Raw genomic sequence first — 20,793 nt, 5'->3', positions numbered from 1 at the left:
GGTGGCATGCGCCTGTAATCCCAGCTATTCAGGAGGCTGAGGCACGAGAATCACTTGAACTCAGGAGGTGGAGGTTGCAGTGAGCTGAGATTGCTCGACCACACTCCAGCCTGGGCAACAGAGTAAGACTCTGTCTCAAAAATAAATAATTAAATTAAATGAAAATGAAAAAAAAAAATGATTACAGAAAATGTCTTAGAATGTGCCAAAGAGCAAATACCAGCAGCAGCAGCATTGCTAATGTTCATTAAGCATTTTGCCCTCTCTACTATATTTCCAATAACTCTTGACGCCTTTCTTTTTAGGCTTGACAAATTCTTATGTGGGAAGTAATTATAGACCATCATTTCTTCAGGATAATGAGCTCAGACATTTAATCCTTAAGGTAACTAAAGATATATTTGTCTAAGTTGTGTATATGCTTTCATTGCTGTTTGAATAGGAGGCAGATTTTCTTCCATTTGCTTCCTGTTCTAAACATATGGGACTCCATATTACACCGTATTTCCTTTAGTATAGAAGTTTAAAATAGAGAAGTAGCCATGCCTTACTAGTTTGTGTTAATGAAAGTAGAGACAGAGGAGAGGCACTTTCCACACTATGGAGCAAAGCTTGTATTCAGTGCTAAGCATTTTATACTACCCATCTCTCACACATAGGATCTGCTCCCCCATGATCACCACCTCCTTCAAAGCCGTCTGCCTGGCATCCTGTTCCCTCAGGATCCTGTTCTTCTCGGAGGCCAGTCACTGCTTACTTAGAGTTGTTAGTGCTTTGACATTTCCGTCCTCATCATTCCTGTGCATGGCTTTTCAGATTCACCGGTCTAGAGGGGAAACTGTGATCATGTGATTTGCTTCTCATGCCCTCGGAGGTGATAAATGTCTTGGTCATGTGCTGTGTGACTACTAGGTTTTAAGCCATAGTCAAATTAAATAGAAGGATTCTTCATACACATTTTTGTCCATTTTTCCTTTAATTAAAAAAAGCCACTCTTTTATTTGAACAGCTGAATTTAAATATAGCATTCCTGGCAGGGATAGAAAGGATATTGTGTGGATAAAAAGGATTTTTGAAGGTGGCAAAATGTACGATTTGCTTTCGAAGCTTTTTCACCAATCTGTACATGCTCGTCAGTCGTACCTTCATGGAACCCTGCTTCTGCCCTGCAGAGCATGCCCAGCAAGAGTGCCAGACTCTTCCTATGTGCCATATATACCCGCTTCCATGCAGGCTGCTTCGTGGGATTTGCTGGGTAGACCTTATGAGAGTAGCTGACACATTAGTTTAGAATGAGTGATGCCTTTTTATTATTCAAAAACTATAACAAAGTGTACAGTATAATGTCTTCATTGCTTCCCTGTCCCCATTCTGCCCTGTCCTTCTACCTCAACACATCCACAGGCAATCGTTGTTCTGCATGCAGTGTAGTAGAATTTGGTAAAGGTAATTTTATTTTATTGTTATTTTTTGAGACAAGGTCTGGCTCTGTTGCCTAGGCTGGAATGCAGTGGTGCGATCTCGGCTCACTGCACCCTCCACCTCCCGGGCTCAAGCCATCCTCCCGTCTCAGCCTCCTCAGTAGCTGGGACTAGAGGCGTGCACCACCATGCCTGGCCAATTTTTGTGTTTTTTGTCAAGACAGCATTTCGCCAGTGTTGCCCAGGCTGGTCTCAAACTCATGAGCTCAAGAGATCCACCTGCCTTGGCCTCCCAAAGTGCTGGGATATAGGCTCATTTAGTGCTGTATTTAGGCTCATATACAGCACCTGGCCTAATTTTAGTTTTTAAGAAATGTCTCAACTAAATATTCTGCAGCCAAACTTTTCATGTCCAAAACATTAATTTAGAATAGGATTTCAACTTGACACTCTTTATAAATCTGTTTGCATCTTAAGAACATTTCTTAAAATTAATTTTACTAGCTCCATGACTACTCTGTTAGTTTTAATGCCACGGTAATTTCCTCAGAATCTGAATGTGTGTGTGTGTGTGCGTGTGTATAAGAGACAGACAATATTTTAAAATATTCACTTTTTTTTTTTAAATCCTAGACTGCAGAAGGCTTCTTATTTGTGGTTGGATGTGAAAGAGGAAAAATTCTCTTCGTTTCTAAGTCAGTCTCCAAAATACTTAATTATGATCAGGTATCCAAAAATGAGGATATTTTCCATACAATGTTTAATTTTTTGAACACACACATATTTTTAAGCTCTTTTTCTGAACACCTTCTCCCCGCTGGGATATGGGATTAGATTCTGCTAAGTTAGAACTCCAAGAGAGATGGAAAGCTGTGTGGAAAGAGTAAGGATTTTTATGACTGATTGCGTTCCCTTCCTGACCTTCAGCAAGTTACTTAATTTTACTGAGCCTCAGCTTCTTCCTATGTAAAAAGTCAAAATGATTATACCTGTCTCTCAAGATGTAAAGACTAAATGAGGTGTCATATTTAAGAGTGTCTGAAAAGTGTTAGTCACCCTTCTCTGTTCCCTCCAAGAGACACTTTATGGTCAATTATTAAGTTATAATCATTGCATGACAGCCTTTGATCTAATCTCTGGCAACACTCTCTGAAATACATCTTTCGTTTAACTAGTTTAGTACTTCACCTCCTTATTACTGAACACCATTTCATGGAAACTAGATACTCAAAAATTATAGCATTGAAACTAACCCAAGTAAGTGAATAAACTAGCACTAGAAATCCGATAGACTGCAGCACTGTTTTTTAATAACTCACATTAGATTATAAGGGTGTTCAGAGATAATGAGTTAAATAACAGAAATAAGGGAATATTATGAGCCTGTGTACAGGAGGATTGAAAACCGATGAATCATTCAGCTGGTTATAGCTGGGGGCACAAACCTCATGATTCCACGTTCTAACTGGAGATGGAAAACACACCCACACATGCACGCACACACACATGCACACACACCCACACATGCACGCACACATGCACACACACATGCACACGCACGCACACACACACAGGTAACTGACAGTTTAGGGTACCACTTAAGTTTCAAGTTAGTGACATGGAATCCAGTCCTACTGGGCACTGACTTTGCATAGAAGAGGCTATTAAGAGACTTACTGGCTGCTTAGGGGCATGTAGGGATTCCTATGATTCAGGATTTAGTCCTCAGCTTTTCAGATTCAGAAACTTGATCTGCCCTAGAGAGTTCTGGATATAGACTTATATTAACCACACAGTTTTTTTTAGAATGAAACATATAATTGCCAAACAATTCAGCCTACTTCTATCGGCTGGTCCGTTAGTCCTGTTGTCTGTAGGAATGTTTGCTTGGGTAATACAGGAATTCAGAAGAGGGGTGGCCACTGTGGGTCAGGAAGGCGTCACACATGAAGTAGGATGTCTGCCAGGCTTGTCAGAAGGAAGGTGTAGAGAAGGGGAGGAAACATTTCAACCTGGGAGAAGGGAGTCCCGGAAGTCTAGGGAGTCAAAGGCAATTTGGCTGGAGTGGCCAAGGGATAGGGAAGGGGTGATGAATTCTGAGGGGTGGGACTGTATCAGCAAAGGCATAGACCTGGGGATGCTGTGCCTATTGGGAGTGGTGGAATGGGAAGTGAGAGGTATTCTGGGTTGGATTTTACCTATCAATAGTATGGTAATTTTTTAAACTGTATGGTAAATATCTGATAAAGTCACAGATATTCTGTGATTTCTATATTATACTATGATGTAATCTCTTTTTTTTAACAAGGACAAAAAAGTTCAAAGTAAATCACAATCATTTACAAGTAACATGTTAACAAGAGTTACAAGATTTAGCAGAATACTAGCAATTAGTGTTTGTATATGGTTTGTGTATATCCAGGGATGGTTCTATACGCATGTATTTTTTTCTGTCTACAAGTATCACCCTGCTTTGAACACTAAGTTCATGTCACACAGTGTCGTGGGCATATCTTTGAGCTTGAGAAAAATCAATCAAAAATCAAAAAAGGACATTTATTGTATGCATCAAGAAATGTAGAAAAAGCATGGTACTGATTTTAAATGAATGTCTACCTTATGAATAGGCTAGTTTGACTGGACAAAGCTTATTTGACTTCTTACATCCAAAAGATGTTGCCAAAGTAAAGGAACAACTTTCTTCTTTTGATATTTCACCAAGAGAAAAGCTAATAGATGCCAAAAGTAAGTGTCCATTTCCGCATGCTTATTATTTTATGTAAATGTAATGATCACCTAAACGTTTAGCTACACAGTGTTTTTAAAACAGCTAACTAAGCTTTTATCAAGAGAGAATTGTTTTGTAAACTTTACATCATACTTAATAAATATATATAGCTATATAGAAAATTCCTATATTCATACAGACATATACAAACACAAATTCATTCATATGAAGATGCTTTGGGGAAAATATGAGTGCTTCATATTTGCTATTTTTCATATGCAAATAAAATCTTTACAAGAAAGTATCATTTTGGTTAAAAAAATTGCTGAAGTTCCCATTATTTAGCTACATGCTAAAAGACAATTACTCTCTTTTTTATATGGATTAGGTCTTTTCTGTATGAAAGACCTTGTATAATTGTGTTTGGGAAGTATAAGTATTTTTTCTTCTCTGAAAATGCCTAGTACCAAATAATTATGTAAAATATAAATCAATTGATTCCTGTAATAGTTAAGGTTTTTTCATTTTTTAATTTAATTTTTATTTCATTTCATTTAAATTAACTTTGTTCTTCCCCATTTGAAGAAAAAAGAAAGATAAATTGCAAATGTCTGTAAGTTATCAAAATGTGATTGCTTGACAAATACATTTTTTGGGTATATTTCACTTCAGGGTTTACTGTACAATCATGCCATTGCTTTAAAAAACTATTTCCTTTCTCAATAATAGATGGTCAGAAAATGTTAGGAGATAAATTTCAAAATTATTTGACAATATTCTTTTCCACCTATTCTCTCGCCCCCTTCTGCACGAAAGCTGGTTTGCAAGTTCACAGTAATCTCCACACTGGAAGGACACATGTGTATTCTGGCTCAAGACGATCTTTTTTCTGTCGGATAAAGAGTTGTAAAATCTCTGTCAAAGAAGAGCATGGATGCTTACCCAACTCAAAGAAGAAAGGTATCATTTTGAAATGTCAAGTGATGCAAAGCATGGCTATAAAATTAATGTCCTAAATATTTTCTGTACAGAAAAAATAAAATATATGGTCAAGGGAAATATTTGAATTCAAAAGCATCTTAAAAATAAGATTTTTTTAAACCAAAATTACTTACATTTGTTCATCATATGTTTCGAATTTATCAGGTAATTACATATTATCTTTGTTGCCCAAGATTTTAATGGTGTTATTGAAATTGTAGTTTGGGGCCTATCAAGTGGGAAAAAAATGACAAGAGATGGAAATAAAACTTTTGCTGTGAAACTTCATTATTACATTTTAAAATATAAAGGTTAGATGTTAAAAAACCTTCAATAGTACAAGAGCCTGATTTGACTAATTTTGGTGAAAGTTTCTTAAGATGTTCCAGGTGTGATTTTAATTTTTTATGAGATGGTGATTCTTCGGTAAATATCTCGTTTGTTTTCTTATGATCCTTTGCTAGATTTTTCTTGCAGATATTTACTTTTTGAATTGATTAAATAGTCATCTATTTAACTTAATTGGGAAATTTCAGGGACTACAAAATGTCTCATGACTTTTTTGCCTAAGAGCATATTAAGCTATGAGATATAGGATTCCATAGGCAAATTTTAACATGGGATTTGCCTTCCTATCCTTTAAAAGGATATTTATATGGAGCCACAAAAATTGAATTAAGTTTTGGTCGGAATCTTTTTTGACAAACACCTGAAACGGTAATTGCTAATATTTATTTAACGCTAACCCTGTGCCAGATACTGTGCTAAGTGTTTTAATCCTCATGAAAACACTATTCTTTTTTTAAAAAATTTCAACGTTTATTTTAGATACAGGGACTACATGTGCAGGTTTGTTTCATGGGTATATTGCACTAAGGTAGTGAGCATAGTACCCAGTAGATAGTTTTTCAACCCACACGCCCTTCCCTCCCTTCCCCCTCTAATAGTCCACAGTGTCTGTTGTTCCCGTGTTTATGTCCTTATGTGCTCAATGTTTAGCTCCTACTTATAAGTGGGAACATGTGGTATTTTGTTTTCTGTTCTTGCATCAATTCACTTAGGATTATAGCCTCCAGCTCTATCCACAGTGCTGCAAAGGACATGATTTCATTCTTTTTTTATGGCTGTGTAGTATTCCATGATTTATATGTAGCCCACTTTTCTTTAATCCACCAGGGATGGGCACCTAGGCAGATTTCATGTATTTGCTATTGTGAACAGTGCTGCAATGAACATACAAGTGCATATGTCTTTTTGGTAGAATGATCTATTTTCCTTTGGGTGTATACCCAGTAATGGGACTCCTGGGTCAAATGGTAGCTCTGTTTTAAGTTCTTTGAGAAACCCCTAAACTGCTTTCCACAGTAGCTGAACTAATTTACATTCCCAACACCGTATAAGCAGAAAATACTTTTCTTATCTCTATTTTAGAATCAAGTGACTTGGAGAGATTCAGTAACTTGCAGAGAGTCAAATAGGCAAAATTCACAATCAATCATAAACCCCCTACTCTGTGTTATACTGTAAAGAAACAAAAATGGAAATGAACCAGCAGTCCTCAGGGGGATCTGTTTGAGGGCCATCTGTTGCTTCCCTCTTGCCCAAGGCTCTGAGTGGTGGAGAGCTGTCTAACGTCACATATGAAGCTTCCTGGACTTGAAGTCACAGCTGAAATAGAGGTGAAGAGGCTGTGGAATCCAAACAGTGGGGATCAGATTTTAGCTCTACGACTTGCTAGCTGTGTGATCGTAAGCAAGTTTCTTAATCCCTCTGAGCTTCAGTTTCCATATCTTTAACACAGGAATATTCACAGGACTCTGTGGTTTAGCACAGCAGATAAATGAGTAGGTTCTAGAGCCAAAGGGTTTAGATTTGAATCCTAACTCAACTATGTGACTTAAGATAAATTACTAAATCCTTCTGGCCCTTACTTCCCTTAGTTGTAAAATGGGAGTAATAGGACCCCAATAATAGGGTTGTTACCAGGATTAAATGAGTTAATACACATCACGTGCTTAGCCTGGTTCCCAGCATAGTGACACCGATGTTAGGAGCTCTTACAAACACTATTGGAAATAGTCCACCTAAACTCTTAGGACAGTGCAGAGCAGATGGCAGGTGCCATTATTGTCACTGCCCCAGAGTGCCTGTTCTCTCTGCCTTCCTTCCCACATCAGTCATCTTAGTCATACCATAGCGACCAGCTAGGAAGGACATGGCCGTATGATGTGAAAATAGTCTCCGAGGGCAGGAATATTCCTTCTGTGTGGGTGATCCAAGGAGTCAGAATGTAGTATGTTTTACTGTTAGGCTTTAACCAGAGGTGAACCAACACTGTGTTGGTTCACCTCTAATTAATCCATCCATAAGGATCCAATCATTTGTAAATCACCGAATCTACACAGAAATCCGTATGAGAGGAAAACATGACAGCCAATAAAACAGCCTTAAGGTGGCTGAAATCTGTAATGTTTGATGCAAGTTATAAATTGAGTAGAGGCTAGAATGGTCAAATTTTGTATGTGTTTTAAAGATGACCAGATTGAACTGTCTTTCCTCCTGGGAGATTTCCCACATGGACTGACTTAGTATTTTAGTCATGTTTGTGTTGGTGTCTGGCTGGTGCCCATTATAACCTTCCATTTTTGTGAAACCTGATTTCGCCCTCTGCCCCCTACCCCATCATCTTGCTCTTTACTGGTAAAGCTTGCAACTCTGCAGGCTTAATTTTCAGCCTCTGTATTCTCTCCCCTCCACCCTAATCTAATCCTCCCTGCCACTTCTCCCAGTTTCATTCTCTCTTCTGACATAAGTAAACTTACCCAGCCTTCTCCATCTCAAACCCATATGCACATTCAAACTAATTTATATTCTTGAACTTGAAAATAAATACTTATCTAGGCTCAGCTTCTACTCAGAAACCTCTTGGCAAAACCCCATTCTCTTGTGGCCTGATCTTCCAACCAAATCCACTATCACCATTTGAACTCCTCCCTGATATTCAGGAGAATTTAAGGGCACTGAATAAATACATTTTAAATTATACCTTTAGACACATGGTTCTCAAACTTTAGCCTGCATTGGAATCACCTGGAAGGATTTTTAAAACACAGATTGAATCAGTTTGAGGTGGGGTCCAAGAATGTGCATTTCTAGCAAGCTCCCAGGTGTGGCTGATGCTGCTAATCCAGAGAGCCTACTTTGACAGTCGCTGCTTTAGACTCTTTTCTCAAGATTCTCTGAGAGTGTGAGAAATGGAAAGTAGGGATGCCCTGGACAGCAATGCTCAAGCCTAGGACTAAAGATTCCTCCCTGAGCTGTATTTTCTCCTAGCTTCTTTCACAGTCTTATTTCTAAAAAGATCCCTGCACATTGGCTGTGCTGAGGGGAAAATGATTGGGATAAACCTGAGATCGTTGTCTGACAACAATAGATGTTGGTGAATGAACAGTTTATTGAGTGTCTACTATGTGCCAGGTACTATGCCAAATGCAAAGGACACACTGGGGAGCAGGTAGACAAGTACTGCTGTAGTGGACCTTATGTGAGATGGCCCTAATATGCTAGAGGCAGCCAAGAAACATGTAAACTAATAAGTAGGTGGTGGAAAGTGTGATGTGAATGACATCTTTGCTGAATTAATAATAGTTTTTGAATACTGAAAGATTACTCAGTTTTTTGGTGCTATTCACTTTGTAACAATTACAGACATAACACACTTGTGCAGTGGTGCAGTCATAGCTCACTGCAGCCTCAAACTCCTGGGCTCAGATGATCTTCCTGCCTCAGCCTCCCAAGTAGCTGAGACTACAGATATGTATCACTGCATCCCTCTAAGTTTAAAATCTTTTGTAGAGATGGGGTCTTGCTGTATTGCTCTGGCTGGTCTCAAACTCCTGGCCTTAAGCAGTCCTCCCAGTTCAGCCTCCCAAAAGGCTAGGATTTCAGGTGTGAGCCACCATGCCTGACTACAACACACAAGTCTGTCTGCAGACCCTGGACATTGAAACCCAGGCATCCCCTCTTTCCAGGAAACCATCCCTGATACCCTCCCAACTCTGGTGGCTTGAGTCCCAGGTACCCACATGAGTAATCCTGAGCTTCTCTCAGATTTGCTGCCCTTCCACACTGTATTGAAATTACTTAACTTTTTAATACTTGCCTCCCGCACGAGAATGAGAGCTGCATTTCTGTCTGTTGTTTCTGGCCCATAGTAGACATTCAATAAACATTTCCTGAAGGCATAAGTGACGATCCTCTTGTCCTTTGTTCCTGCGTGACTGCCCACATAACCACTCTCAAATCCACAGGAACGATTATGAATTAAATGAATGAATATACATTATAATCTTTCTCTTTTACCTAAGGAAGCAATTTCAACATTTTTTTTAGATTTTATCTCAATAAGTTTTTAGCAAATGCTATGGACTGAATTGTCCCCCCAGAATTCGTATGTTGAAGCCTTAATTCCCGACATGATGGTATTTGGAGATTGGGCCTTTGGGAGATAATTAGGTTTGGATGAGGTCATGAGGTTGAGGCCCTCATCATGGGATTAGTGTTCTTGTAAGGAGAGGCACCAGAGAGCTTTTTGTCTCTGCATGAATGCAGTGAGCAAGGGAAGGCCATGTGAGCACACAACAAGTTGGTGTATATCTGCAAGCCAGAAAGACAGCCCTCACCAGAACCCAGCCCTGCTGACACCTCCATCTCTAGGCTTCCAGCCTCCAGAACTGTGAGAAAATAAGTTCCTGTTGTTGAAGCTACCAAGTCTGCTATTTTGCTATGGCAGCCCAACCTCAGACTGCAAATAACTTGCATCATTTTCTATACCGTAGTTCTCATGAGAAAGAAATCTGAAAAGGCTCTGCCCTGAGAACCAAAGGAATCTGGGCCTTGCTGAAAATAAATGTCTGTTAATTAAATTGGCATTTTAAAATTTGGCTTCAAATATGGAACTAGAAGTCACAAAGCAATAGCAGGACTCCACCTTGTCTGGGCTCCTCCTCCTTTCTGTCGCCTTTAATTCTTCCTCTCATTGTTTTGTGAAATTCTAGACAACACATGACTGAATATATACATTCTTGGAGGATTTTTCCTAGATATGGGAGCTCAAGTCAGTCACTGATGATAATCTTGGACGTCTAATAATCTGCGGTCTTTTAACCCTTTGCAAAGATACAAGAAGGAAAGTGGGATGTCCTCCGTGGAACTGCATAGCCCTGCTATGGTATTTTGAAGCGGTCTTTTAAATATTCAATTTTCAAACAAAAATGCTTGTGTACAGTCATAGGTTTAAGAAAAAAAACGAACCAAGCAGCATTCTTGAGAATGTACTAATCAAATTTTAGTCCTTCCATGGGGTTCCTAAAATGATTTTTTTATTGCAAGTTTTACACATTTATAGAAGAGGTAGGAATGATTTCTTTCCTTTGAAATACATGATAATCTTATTGGGAAAATATAGATATTTCAAGAATATCTGGCAAATGGTCAATTAGAGTTAATTCGTAGTTGAATTCTGTGAGGAACTAAAGGAACAAATACATTTTTGAGTCGCTCTAATGTTCCAGGTTCTCCCACTAGACTCTGCCTCCCAACAGCCATGCTGTAGGACAGAGTAGAAAGGGCCTGGGCCCTGAATTCAGTAGGGTTTTAGTGTCAGGTCTGCTGCTTAACAATTGTGCGACCTTAGGCAAGTTTCACTTAATATATGGAAAATGGGTGGTACAGGGTGAATTGTTTTCCCCCAAAGTTTGTATGTTGAAGCCCTAGGCCCCGGTGTGACTGTATTCGTAGTTAGAGCCTTTAAAGATGTAATTAAGGGTAAATAAGGTTATAAGGGTAGACCCCTATACAACATTTCTGTTTTTGAAACCATCCAGTCTGGAATTTTGTTATGCCAACCTGAGCAGACTAATACAGTGGGTAATGACAGCATCTCCTGAGAGTGTGGTTAGGATCACCCGTGGCTCATGCAGTGCTTGGCTCCTAGGAAGCACTCAATAAATGGTAGCTATTTGCAGCTCAGAAAGAAGAGAAGAGAAAACAGAGAAAGGAGTGAGTGAATAATTATTAAGATTCTACTATATGCCAAGCATGTTGCATAATTATCCAGTTTAATCTCCCTAACAGTTCTGTGCAGAGCACAGATGAGGAAACTGCACTTTTAGAAGGTTGTGTAGTTTTTCTAAAGTCACATATAGAGTGACAGAATCAGCAATCTGGCTTTAAAATCTGTATGCCATGCCACCTACTAGAGTTGCTTCCTAGATGCCGGAAGGTTTTCATGAAAGAGATTCTGGATGATTTTCGCAGCAGACACACAGCGAGAGAGTGGGCGCCTGCTGTAGAAATGTGTTCCTGCCCACACCAGGATGTTCACTCCCACGCCAAGCTGGGCCACACAGATGCTTGCACTCAGAGGCAAATATCTTTTCAAAAAGGAGTTTTGAATCTGCTCAAGCCCTGGAACCACATATTCACTTAACACACTAGAGTTCTGTACCAAATGCACAGGCCTAAGCAATGGTAAGGGAATGTGTCAGCATTCAGTGTGGCCCTTCCTTGCAGGACCTGGTTTGAGAACTGCCTGTAGACAGCTGGGCCAGGATAAGGTTACTGCAGAATATAAACCCTGATTGCCACCTGGATGACCTGCTTGAGGGTTATTTTGTCTTCTGCTTTAACCAGGGAGAGTGTCTGTCAAGTGAAATTACATTTTTCATATGGTCGTTTTGAAATTACTCTTTCAAATAGTAATTAACCAGTGGAATTCACTGTGGTTTTGTTTGTTTGTTTGTTTGTTTATTTATTTATTTATTTATTGAGATGGAGTCTTGCTCTGTGGTCCAGGCTGGAGTGCAGTGGCATGATCTCGGCTCACTGCAACCTCTGCCTCCTGGGTTCAAGCCATTCTCCTGCTTCAGCCTCCCAAGTAGCTGGGACTACAGGCACATGCCACCAAACCTGGCTAATTTTTTGTATTTTTAGTAGAGATGGGGTTTCACCATTTTAGCCAGGATGGTCTTGATCTCCTGACCTCGTGATCCGCCAACCTTGGCCTCCCAAAGTGCTGGGATTATAGGCGTGAGCCACCACGCCCAGCCAATTCACTGTGTTTTAAGACTGCTCATTATTAATGATGAAAGCCTGTGGTTAGTAAAGGTGTTTTTCTTCCCTTTTACCATGACATGCCAGTTACATTTAAACTTAGAGGAAGACTAGAGAGCAGCCTTTTTTATTTTAATTGGAAGTTGAATTTAAGATTTATGGAAAGGCCATTTCTCAGGATTTCTCAAGATGAGTTACCCAAGTTTATTTCTGATTTTGCATTATGTTTGAGATTTTACATAATAAAAGATTTTTTTAAAATAACATTGACATTTTAAAAAATTATTTATATCCTGAATCAAACCTTCATGGGTCACGGATTCAGACTTTGAAAAAGCTTCTAAGGTAGAGAGACAATTACTCAGGTATCTGAAGTTGTGAAATCGCAGGCTGATGAAGGATGGACGACTGCTACCAAATGTCTTAAGTGTTTCTTAAATTTATCTTCATAAGATAATTGTGCATGAGGAAGAAGTGCAACAGTACACCCAGAATCCACTTGTTTCTTGTGCATGTGTGGCAGATGCTATCTGTCAGTGCCCCATGGCATATCCCCCCAGCACCCACTACTGCGGACAGGGCATGCCACTGGCCTCTAGTGTCCAAAGCTGGAACTCTCCGCCTGATCTCTTCCTCTGGTCTCTGGAGCCAGTTCTGCCTGTGGCTCCAGGAACTTGCAGGTTTCAGGTACTTTATTAGCTTCCTTCTCTTTCGTGTCTCACTTCCCAGTTCCCTGCCAGTGTTTCCTGGGACCACCCCTCAAATAAACTTCTTATATTTGAATCCTTGTTTTGGATCTGCTTCCTCAAGAATTCAAGTGAAGACAGCAAGACACCAAGTTGAGAGACCTAGCCTGCAACATGTTGAGGAAAAATTTCATACAGGATTTTGAAAGGATGTCCTGTAAATTAAGGCAGTGTTTAGGGTAATACAGGCTTTTTCTCCCTCTCCTCACCCCCACACACTTTTGGGAAATCATGGAGCAGATGACACTTGAATCTAGCCTGTGGAGCCGATGTAAGTAAATAGTTTGGCAAGGATCAGGCCTCATGACTCCAATATTTAGATAAAAAGCTAAAGAATTATTGGGATAAGAATTTTTAACCCACTTCCCATTTGCCCTGAGAATACAGCACTGGTAGCGAGCTGTATTTTTTTCTTTTCTAAATAGGAAATGGATTAAATGGGATTAAAAAAAAAACTTAGATAGCTGATCAAATGAATTGCAGTTGATAGAATTACACAATCCCAACTAGAAATTTGCCAACTGAATAAATGTTCACAGTGAGAAGTGAGGGACAGTTCGATTTGGAAATATAGATAGTAACCTGTTGTAAGAGAGAAGTAAATGCAACAGGCTAGGTTCTGTGTGATGAGATTACATATATAAATTAAAAATACAGACTTTCTTAAGTCTATATTTTCAGTAGAGTGGAATATTTTTAGTCAGTATCATTCATAAGTTTGCAGAAATGCTGAACCTGATGTATAAGCCCTTTTATTTTTAACTGCCATCTAGCTTTGTTAAATGAAAACTTTTATTCGTACTTACTCAATTTTAATTCCTTTGAGGCATCTGGGTTGTTAGGGGGAGGTAGAGCCTAGGGTGACCCCCAGATTTCTCTTTGAACTGCCTGGGTTGATCGTGGCACCAGTAAACAGGGTAGGGAATAAGTGATAAAGACTGGGTTTGGGTTGGAAGAGATAAGGAGTTTTGTAATTTAGGGCATCTGTGGCCTGGGAAGGGAGTGGTGTTTGTGAAATGTTGGATACAAGGTTTTATGCATGGCTTACAACCTTCCCTCTGTTCCCTGCTTTATTTTCCAGCCTTTCCCACTGCAGCATATGCTTCAGCCGCATCTGACCGCTCTCTCTCAGTTCTCACTGGTCATTCCCTCTGGCTGGAACACCTTTGTGCCCCTCCCCTTCTGTCACCCAGGCAACTCCTATTTGAACATCTTTGGTGACAGAGCACTCACTATCAGCAAATGGTGTGGCATTAGTGATTTAGAAAGTGGGCTCTGGAGCCAGCCTGAGTTTTAACCCCAGCTCCATCCTGTACCTGGTGTGACCTTGCCATTAACTCAGTTTCCTAGGACAATGGAGATACTAGAACATCCCATAGAACTGTTAAGATTAAATGAGTTATACGTTTAAAGCACTTAAAACAGACTGTGACACATAAAGTATTCTCTAAATCTTTGCTATTATTGTTAACTACTATCTTATATGACAGTTCATATCATGTTCTATTTAAACAAAAATTTAAAGGATTTATTGTAGTGGAACTTTTACCAAATAGTGCCAATTTAAAACATTGATTGTTCTAATCTTTTCTAAATCTTACCATAAAAACAGCTGTTTCAAATAATTTTTATCAGGCTTTCCCCCTACTTTTTAACCTTTAAATCCCTTTTGTGACATGCCATACTCTGTATCCTACTCATTGTTTATGCCCGTATTGGATTTATTGTTTGCTTAAGCATGATATTTGAGGATATAGATTATTTCCAATTTTTTATTATTTTGGTGGACATGCTTGACAAGCTTCTTCCTATGAGTTAATTGCTTGGGATTTTCCTAAAAAGTGAAATTTATTTTATTTTTGTACTTTTCATTATAAATTTCTCCAAGTGTTCTTTAAAATATTTCTATAATCTATTATAACCTTATGTATCTGTTAACCATTATAAGCACTAACATAAGAAATTTAAGAATGTATGCATAATTATTTAAATGTCTTTTTAAACTTTCGAATATAAGTTACGATATACCAAAAAACTTAATAAGGTGAAAACAATATTGCAAGGGGGCATGAGGATTAATTTTTTCTAATAGATGTAAATTACTGTAATTTTAAAAATTGACTTGGAAATATGTTAAGTCATAGACCTAGTTAATCCTAAAATAGAGCAACCTGTTTGTTTTTTCATGTAGTACATACAATTTAGTTCCTGAGAAAAATAAACTATTAATAATAAAGTCATGAAATAAACAAAATTGGTGATATCTTTTCAATGGAATACCATTCCCCTTTCATATTTTAGCATATTTAAAGAGCATTTTATAGCACAATTACAACTATTATAGATGTCAATATAAGAAATTTAATGACTTATTTATAATGATCCAAATGTCCTTTTTAAAAATCTTTGAATTAGAGCACAGAAAATTCTATACTATCCATTGCACTGGTTACTTGAGAAGCTGGCCTCCAAATATTGTTGGAATGGAAGAAGAAAGGAACAGTAAGAAAGACAACAGTAATTTTACCTGCCTTGTGGCCATTGGAAGATTACAGCCATATATTGTTCCACAGAACAGTGGAGAGATTAATGTGAAACCAACTGAATTTATAACCCGGTTTGCAGTGAATGGAAAATTTGTCTATGTAGATCAAAGGTAAACATTTACATGTTATAATGATTAGACTTCAATGGGATATTTGAAGCTATTAAAAGTGTGTCTTAGTAGCACTGCTAGTTTTTTTTTTTTCTTTTTTCTGTTTCAGAACAGAAAATAAAGTTTAAATGAAATAAGAATATGGACATGTCAGTAAATTTGTTTAAGCCAACATGTAAACTTGGAAGAGTGTCTCTTAGCCAGTGGTGCAGAAACTGGGCATGGTCTGTGGCCACGATTTTACTGGCGAAAGCTAGTAAGAGCACAGCCTGGATCGGGTGGAGGCTTCATGCCTGGGTGCCTGTTGTGTGTTGCAGCTCTAGTCTGGGTCTAGGGCAGCCGAGGGGAGCCCAGTGATATGCATGGGTCACTCATCCCCTACCCTGTGCACTTCTTTACGATCCTGACCGTATGTGGGCCTACAGTCTTCTGGGAGGGAGTACACTCACCACTTCTGAAGTTTATTTTCAATTTTGAAACCAGGGCAACAGCGATTTTAGGATATCTGCCTCAGGAACTTTTGGGAACTTCTTGTTATGAATATTTTCATCAAGATGACCACAATAATTTGACTGACAAGCACAAAGCAGGTAGGTATGCATTGAGCAGAATACATTTTGGGGAATTTAAAATGACAGTTTTAACTCTTAATTTCCCATTCCTGTGAAATTTGAAGTTTGAATTAATCTTCACAACATTGATTTTTATAGTTGTTGACTATTATGCTGATAATTATCTTTTCTCGTTAAGTTCTACAGAGTAAGGAGAAAATACTTACAGATTCCTACAAATTCAGAGCAAAAGATGGCTCCTTTGTAACTTTAAAAAGCCAATGGTTTAGTTTCACAAATCCTTGGACGAAAGAACTGGAATATATTGTATCTGTCAACACTTTAGTTTTGTAAGTAATTTTTTATGTTAAGACCTTTATATTGATTTCAAATGAGTCTCTTTGCTTTTCTCCTCTCATCTTGCTAAACCATTAAAACTGTATGATCCTCTGGCCTTTTATTGTAACTTGAGATTTATCTTTTGAGTAATTCATTTACTGTTCATTGACATTAGTTCTCAGAATTAAGCTAAAAGTTTTCATTTCTGCAATACATTCCTTCTTACTTGATATAATATGTGAGGGTAAAGGCATTTATTCAAGCATTTTCTTCATACCCTCCATGGCCATTCAGTAAACAATGCAGACATGGATTTCTACTGTGCATTATTGTAAGAAATTATTTTGTCCTCCCTGTCATTTTTACCTGCACATCTTATAAGCCTGGGTTGCTGCCATGTCTGTGTAGGCATGCCCAGCACGGGGGAGAACAGAAATCCAGCCCAGGTGTTGCTTTAGCAAGCTCTGGTCTGTAGCTGTGTCAGCCTGAAGGAAGAGTCAAGTTTTCCTGATTTTATAGTAGGCTAGGATGGCCCCGTTGTAAGTCTTACTTTTTTTCTCTAAGTTTCTCTTTGAAATTGCTGTAAGGTTTCCTTGAACCAGTTGTTTCCTTGTCTACAATACTGAGAGAATAATAATAAAAAAAAAAAGTTTAATACTTCCAGTATTTCCTGTCACCCATCCCAGTAGTCTTTGCCTACTTATTATTAGTACAGGAACTGAGAGTTTGTTATTGTGAGAACACATACTTTATAGAGGAATGGGGCATTTGGCAAATACCATGATACTTAGCACATTAGACCTTGATTTCTGGTGGTGATACTAACAATATGTGTATATAAAACATAAATGGGCCACAAATTGACAAATTAAATATACAGATCTTAGTGTAGTTGCTATAACAGTTTCCTTCACCTTAGAAAGTAAATCACCTATGGTGTTTTTAATTCTAGGGGACATAGTGAGCCTGGAGAAGCATCATTTTTTCCTTGTAGCTCTCAATCATCAGAAGGTAAGCTTAGTTTTAGATGATGGAAGACTTATTACTAAGACATATTATTAAGACTATTACTATCTTTTTCTGTCCTGGAGAGGGGAAAATTTGAAGGTGAAATTAAAAGTAGTTCTACAGGTTGGGTTATAGGAATCCCAACTTTGGTTTAGAAGAGACTAAATTCAACGGGAAACAGATATCCCATTTAAACTCCCAGAGGTATCACCATGTCCCCCTCAAAATTTCCACAGTGCTTTGCTCACGTTTCTGTTATAATCTTGCATTGTACTGCAATTAGTTGTTCATTCAACTTGCTTTCCAGTAGACTGAGTTCTTTAAGGCAGGAATGATGTTTTATCCATTTTTCAGCCCTAGCAGCTAACATTGTTCCTTGTCAATTGTGACACTCTTGGACAAATTAACGAAAAGTATTGGGGGAGTTTTTGCTTATCTGTGTGAGTTTTTCACCACAGGAATATATTAATGTATTATTTGTAAAAATAAAAATCTTAGGAAACATTGAAGTAGTATTGCTGTGGAGATTAAAGTGGGAAGAGACTGGAGTCAAGGGTTACTAGTCACAATTGTGCCCTCAGTGACTTTCTACACATTTGATTCAAAGAGCATCATGAATTACATATGTAATGCAAGGATGAGTGTTTTCCAACTTTTTTGGATGCAGCTAGTCTGTTTCTTTTAAGGAGAGAACTGTGAAATTATTTGAATTGAAAGAAAGATAAAGTCCTCAACTGAATTTCTCCTTTTGCTGTTACTTAGAATCCTCTAGACAGTCTTGTATGAGTGTACCTGGAATGTCTACTGGAACAGTACTTGGTGCTGGTAGTATTGGAACAGATATTGCAAATGAAATTCTGGATTTACAGAGGTAATGTTTTATTGCTGCAAATATTTTCAAAAGTAAAAATATCATATTTATAAAATCAATATACAAAAATCAGTAGCCTTCCTATATACAAATGATAACCAGTTTAATATAATGGAAAATATTATCTTTACAGTAGCAACAAAAAAAGATATAAATTTTATAAGAAATGTTCATACCAACATGAAAAAAAACTTTAAAATTCACAAAGGTATATAAAAAGATAACTCATATAACTTCAGATATAAGCTGTTTTTCAACAGGAAGGCAGAATTGTAAGAATTGTCCTGTTCCTTGAACTAGCCTGTGAATTTAATGTGGATCTAGTCAAAATACCACCGTGTGGCCAGGCATGGTGGGTCATGCCTGTAATCCTAGCACTTTGGGAGGCCGAGGCAGATGGATTGCTTGAGTCCAGAAATTTGAGACCAGCCTGGGCAACATGGCAAAACCTCATCTCTACAAAAAAAAAAAATTAGCTGGATGTGGTGGTGCATGCCTGTAGTCCCAGCTACTTGGGAGGCTAAGGTGGGAGGATCACTAGAGTGGGGTGGAGGGAGAGGGGCTGGTGGGGCAGTGTCAAGGCTGTAGTCAGCTGTGATCCTGCCACTTACTCCAGTCTAGGCAAAAGAGCAAGACCCTGTCTCAAAAAAAAAAAAAAAAATACCACCATGCTTTTTTTTTTTTTTTTTTTTGGAATCCAACAGATTATACTAATCACGTTAAAATATCTAGAAATTTATGAAAAATAATAGTAATAAAGTGAGACTAATGCTATCAGATATTAAAATACGTTATAAAGCTACAACCACTAAAACATTTTAGTGCAACCCACAAATAGATCAATGTAAAAGATTATATTTCAGAAATACAATCAAATGCACATGCAAATTTATTATATAGTAAAAATTAAAAATGACACCTTAAATCAGGTAGAAATGAATTAAACATTAAAGGGCATTATGATAACTGTATAACCATTTGGGGAAAAAATAAAGCTAGACTCCAACTTTATTCTTTACACTAAAATAAATTACAGATAAATCAGAGTTCAAAGTAGAACTATAAAACTAAAACTTTTCGGGTGGAGCCAAGATGGCTGAATAGGAACAGCTCCAGTCTACAGCTCCCAGCATGAGCGACACAGAAGATGGGTGCTTTCTGCATTTCCAACTGAGGTACTGAGTTCATCTCACTGGGGATTGTTGGACAGTGGGTGCAGGACAGTGGGTGCAGCGCACCAAGCGTGAGCCGAAGCAGGGTGAGGCATTGCCTCACCCGGAAAGCGCAAGGGGTCAGGGAATTCCCTTTCCTAGTCAAAGAAAGGGGTGACAGATGGGCACCTGGAAAATTGGGTCACTCCCACCCTAACACTGCACTTTTCCAATGGTCTTAGCAAGCAGCACACCAGGAGATTATATCCCATGCATGGCTCGGAGGGTCCTACACCCACGGAGCCTCGCTCATTGCTAGCACAGCAGTCTGAGATCAAACTGCAAGGTGGCGGCGAGGCTGGGGGAGGGGTGCCCACCATTGCCGAGGCTTGAGTAGGTAAACAAAGCAGCCGGGAAGCTCGAACTGGTTGGAGCCCACCGCAGCTCAAGGAGGCCTGCCTGCCTCTGTAGACTCCATCTCTGGGGGCAGGGCATAGCCAAACAAAAGGCAGCAGAAAACTCTGCAGACTTAAATGTCCCTGTCTGACAGCTTGGAAGACAGTAGTGGTTCTCCCAGCACACAGCTGGAGATCTGAGAATGGACAGACTGCCTCCTCAAGTGGGTCCCTGACCCCCGAGTAGCCTAACTGGGAGGCACCCCCCAGTAGGGGAAGACTGACACCTCACACGGCCAGGTACTCCTCTGAGACAAAACTTCCAGAGGAACGATCAGGCAGCAACAATTGCTGTTCACCAATATCCACTGTTCTGCAGCCTCCGCTGCTGATACCCAGGCAAACAAGGTCTGGAGTGGACCTTCAGCAAACTCCAACACACCTGCAGCTGAGGGTCCTGACTGTTAGAGGGAAAACTAACAAACAGAAAGGACATCCACACCAAAACTCCATCTGTACGTCACCATCATCAAAGACCAAAGGTAGATAAAACCACAAAGATGGGGAAAAAACAGAGCAGAAAAACTGGAAACTCTAAAAATCAGAGCGCCTTTCCTCCTTCAAAGGAACGCAGCTCCTCACCAGCAATGGAACAAAGCTGGACAGAGAATGACTTTGATGAGAGAAGAAGGCTTCAGACGATCAAACTACTCCGAGCTAAAGGAGGAAGTTTGAACCCATGGCAAAGAAGTTAAAAACCATAAAAAAAAAATTAGATGAATGGCTAACAAGAATAACCAATTCAGAGAAGTCCTTAAAGGACCTGATGGAGC

The 20,793-nt window shown here is 38.9% G+C and overlaps 1 protein-coding gene and 1 long non-coding RNA gene across 26 annotated transcripts in view; one reads left to right on the top strand and one right to left on the bottom strand.

Moving 5' to 3' along the window:
• ARNTL2 (aryl hydrocarbon receptor nuclear translocator like 2) overlaps positions 1-20,793 on the top strand; it is a 94,760-nt gene that overhangs the window by 53,671 nt on the left and 20,296 nt on the right. For 21 of the 25 annotated variants that reach the window (XR_010148342.1, XR_010148340.1, XR_010148341.1 and 18 more), the window contains 9 exons: positions 306-385; positions 2,055-2,147; positions 4,049-4,166; positions 4,966-5,109; positions 15,405-15,645; positions 16,129-16,235; positions 16,396-16,546; positions 17,488-17,546; positions 18,306-18,414. Coding sequence is in view for 22 of the 25 variants with exons in the window: in XM_063786849.1 (XP_063642919.1) it covers positions 306-385; positions 2,055-2,147; positions 4,049-4,166; positions 4,966-5,109; positions 15,405-15,645; positions 16,129-16,235; positions 16,396-16,546; positions 17,488-17,546; positions 18,306-18,414 (1,102 nt within the window). In the remaining 3 variants the exon portion in view is untranslated. The remainder of the gene's footprint in view (positions 1-305; positions 386-2,054; positions 2,148-4,048; positions 4,167-4,965; positions 5,110-15,404; positions 15,646-16,128; positions 16,236-16,395; positions 16,547-17,487; positions 17,547-18,305; positions 18,415-20,793) is intronic. The other 4 variants (XM_054664413.2, XM_063786853.1, XM_063786850.1 and 1 more) reach the window with 1 other exon arrangement.
• LOC134807578 (uncharacterized) overlaps positions 5,265-20,793 on the bottom strand; it is a 56,160-nt gene continuing 40,631 nt past the window's right edge. Inside the window, exons 2-3 of the long non-coding RNA XR_010148343.1 lie at positions 9,293-9,492; positions 5,265-5,359 (exon numbers count right to left, since the gene is read on the bottom strand). This is a non-coding gene — a long non-coding RNA (uncharacterized LOC134807578). The remainder of the gene's footprint in view (positions 5,360-9,292; positions 9,493-20,793) is intronic.

The sequence above is a fragment of the Pan troglodytes genome, chromosome 10 (assembly GCF_028858775.2).
Source record: "Pan troglodytes isolate AG18354 chromosome 10, NHGRI_mPanTro3-v2.0_pri, whole genome shotgun sequence".
Lineage (NCBI taxonomy): Eukaryota > Metazoa > Chordata > Mammalia > Primates > Hominidae > Pan > Pan troglodytes.
The sequence above is the reverse complement of the archived record's forward strand: the minus strand, read 5'-3'. Positions and strand labels throughout refer to the sequence as shown.